This window comes from Halyomorpha halys, unplaced genomic scaffold (assembly GCF_000696795.3).
Source record: "Halyomorpha halys isolate HHAL.00 unplaced genomic scaffold, Hhal_1.1 Scaffold45.1, whole genome shotgun sequence".
Taxonomy (NCBI): Eukaryota; Metazoa; Arthropoda; class Insecta; order Hemiptera; family Pentatomidae; genus Halyomorpha; species Halyomorpha halys.
Window position 1 is genome coordinate 2334449 of NW_027113993.1, and position 1310 is coordinate 2335758.

General features: G+C 33.4%; 1 protein-coding gene across 2 annotated transcripts in view; it reads left to right on the top strand.

The window, feature by feature from the left end:
• The first annotated feature begins 789 nt into the window (after positions 1–789).
• Positions 790–1310, top strand: part of LOC106688957 (uncharacterized) — a 19567-nt gene continuing 19046 nt past the window's right edge. The window contains exon 1 of one of the 2 annotated variants that reach the window (XM_014433685.2): positions 790–1079. In XM_014433685.2, coding sequence (XP_014289171.1) covers positions 1020–1079 — 60 coding nt within the window. In that variant the 5' untranslated portion in view covers positions 790–1019. The remainder of the gene's footprint in view (positions 1080–1310) is intronic. The other variant, XM_014433678.2, reaches the window with a different exon arrangement.

Consider the following 1310-nt stretch of genomic DNA (forward strand, 5'->3'; position numbering starts at 1 on the left):
ACGGCAACTGTTGTAGTAATAACAATGGTGTAAACTATATGACAGTTATCATCCTATCATTTAAAATTGGCTCTCTAAAATGAACTTAAAAAACTACTTGTTGTCAAAATTATAGAATAAAGTAATCATTTCATATATCGTTTTACGTTTATTTTTTCTTGTTTTTTTTTCTAATTTAATTTTTTAAATTTTAATTTAACAGAAAATTCTAAGAATCTTGATACACTCTCCTAAATGTTACCAATATCTCCACCAGATATGAACCATTCCTGAGAAGCGACATTCGTGAGTTTGTATACATATAATAAATTGATATATTTCAGCCCTGAAGATAGGTAGAAACTTCAAGTTTTAATAATAAGTCGAATTAATTGTTAATTGTTTACAATTAATTAATTGGTTTTTAAAGTAACCTTCTTTAATTTCTTACTTATCTATAATTATTATTATTTAACCAGTCTGTTTAGTAAAGTTTGTGCTTTAATCGACATAGAAAGTATTTTTGCTCGTTGATTTATAATAGATCTTCTAGATTTACAAAATTCAATTTGAATGCAAATCATGTAGCTATTTGGGATACAACTGGAAATTAAATGATTTGTAAACTGTGGCATGACGGAAAGTAGTAGTTTGTAAGGTGTTTCGATTTGGTAATGTAAGGAAATGTGTTTGTGTTGGAGTTGTGAAATACATTCGTAGCGAGCCTTACGTGAGAGACATTTGAATAAAATGGTTTCTGCTATTACATCCATTTCCTTAGGCGAGATACCGCCTTTGCGCCAGGATGCTGTGCTGTGATAAATCGTACGACCACAACTGGCTCACATCATGATGTAGGAAATGAGGTGCTTTGTATCATAACCATTTCTGTTGTGGAGTACCCTTTAGGGCATATATATTTCGGCTACCATTACGGAGGCTGAGGGTCGGGGGGCTGCGTGGTAGAAGGTTACGTGTGCTGGTGAAAGCTACCGCCGGCATTAACAGAGCTGCAGATCAGAACCAACCTCCGAACAACCATGATCAGGCACCTCGCAATCATCGCGCTCTTCGGCGCCTGCGCCCTAGCTGCCGTAGTAGTGAGTTATATATATATATTTATTATAACTTATAAATTGAAATAAGTCCATTTAGTATAAATAATAAAGCCAGACATAATCATAAATTATCAATATATTCCCAAAAAGGATTGAGTTAGTATCATTAGATACAATTTATGCATGGTGTTCTGGACTCAATTAACAATTGACGTCCCGCTTATTTTCTAAGCGAATTCCGATTTTTGAAAATTTTGAAAAAACGTCAAAAAT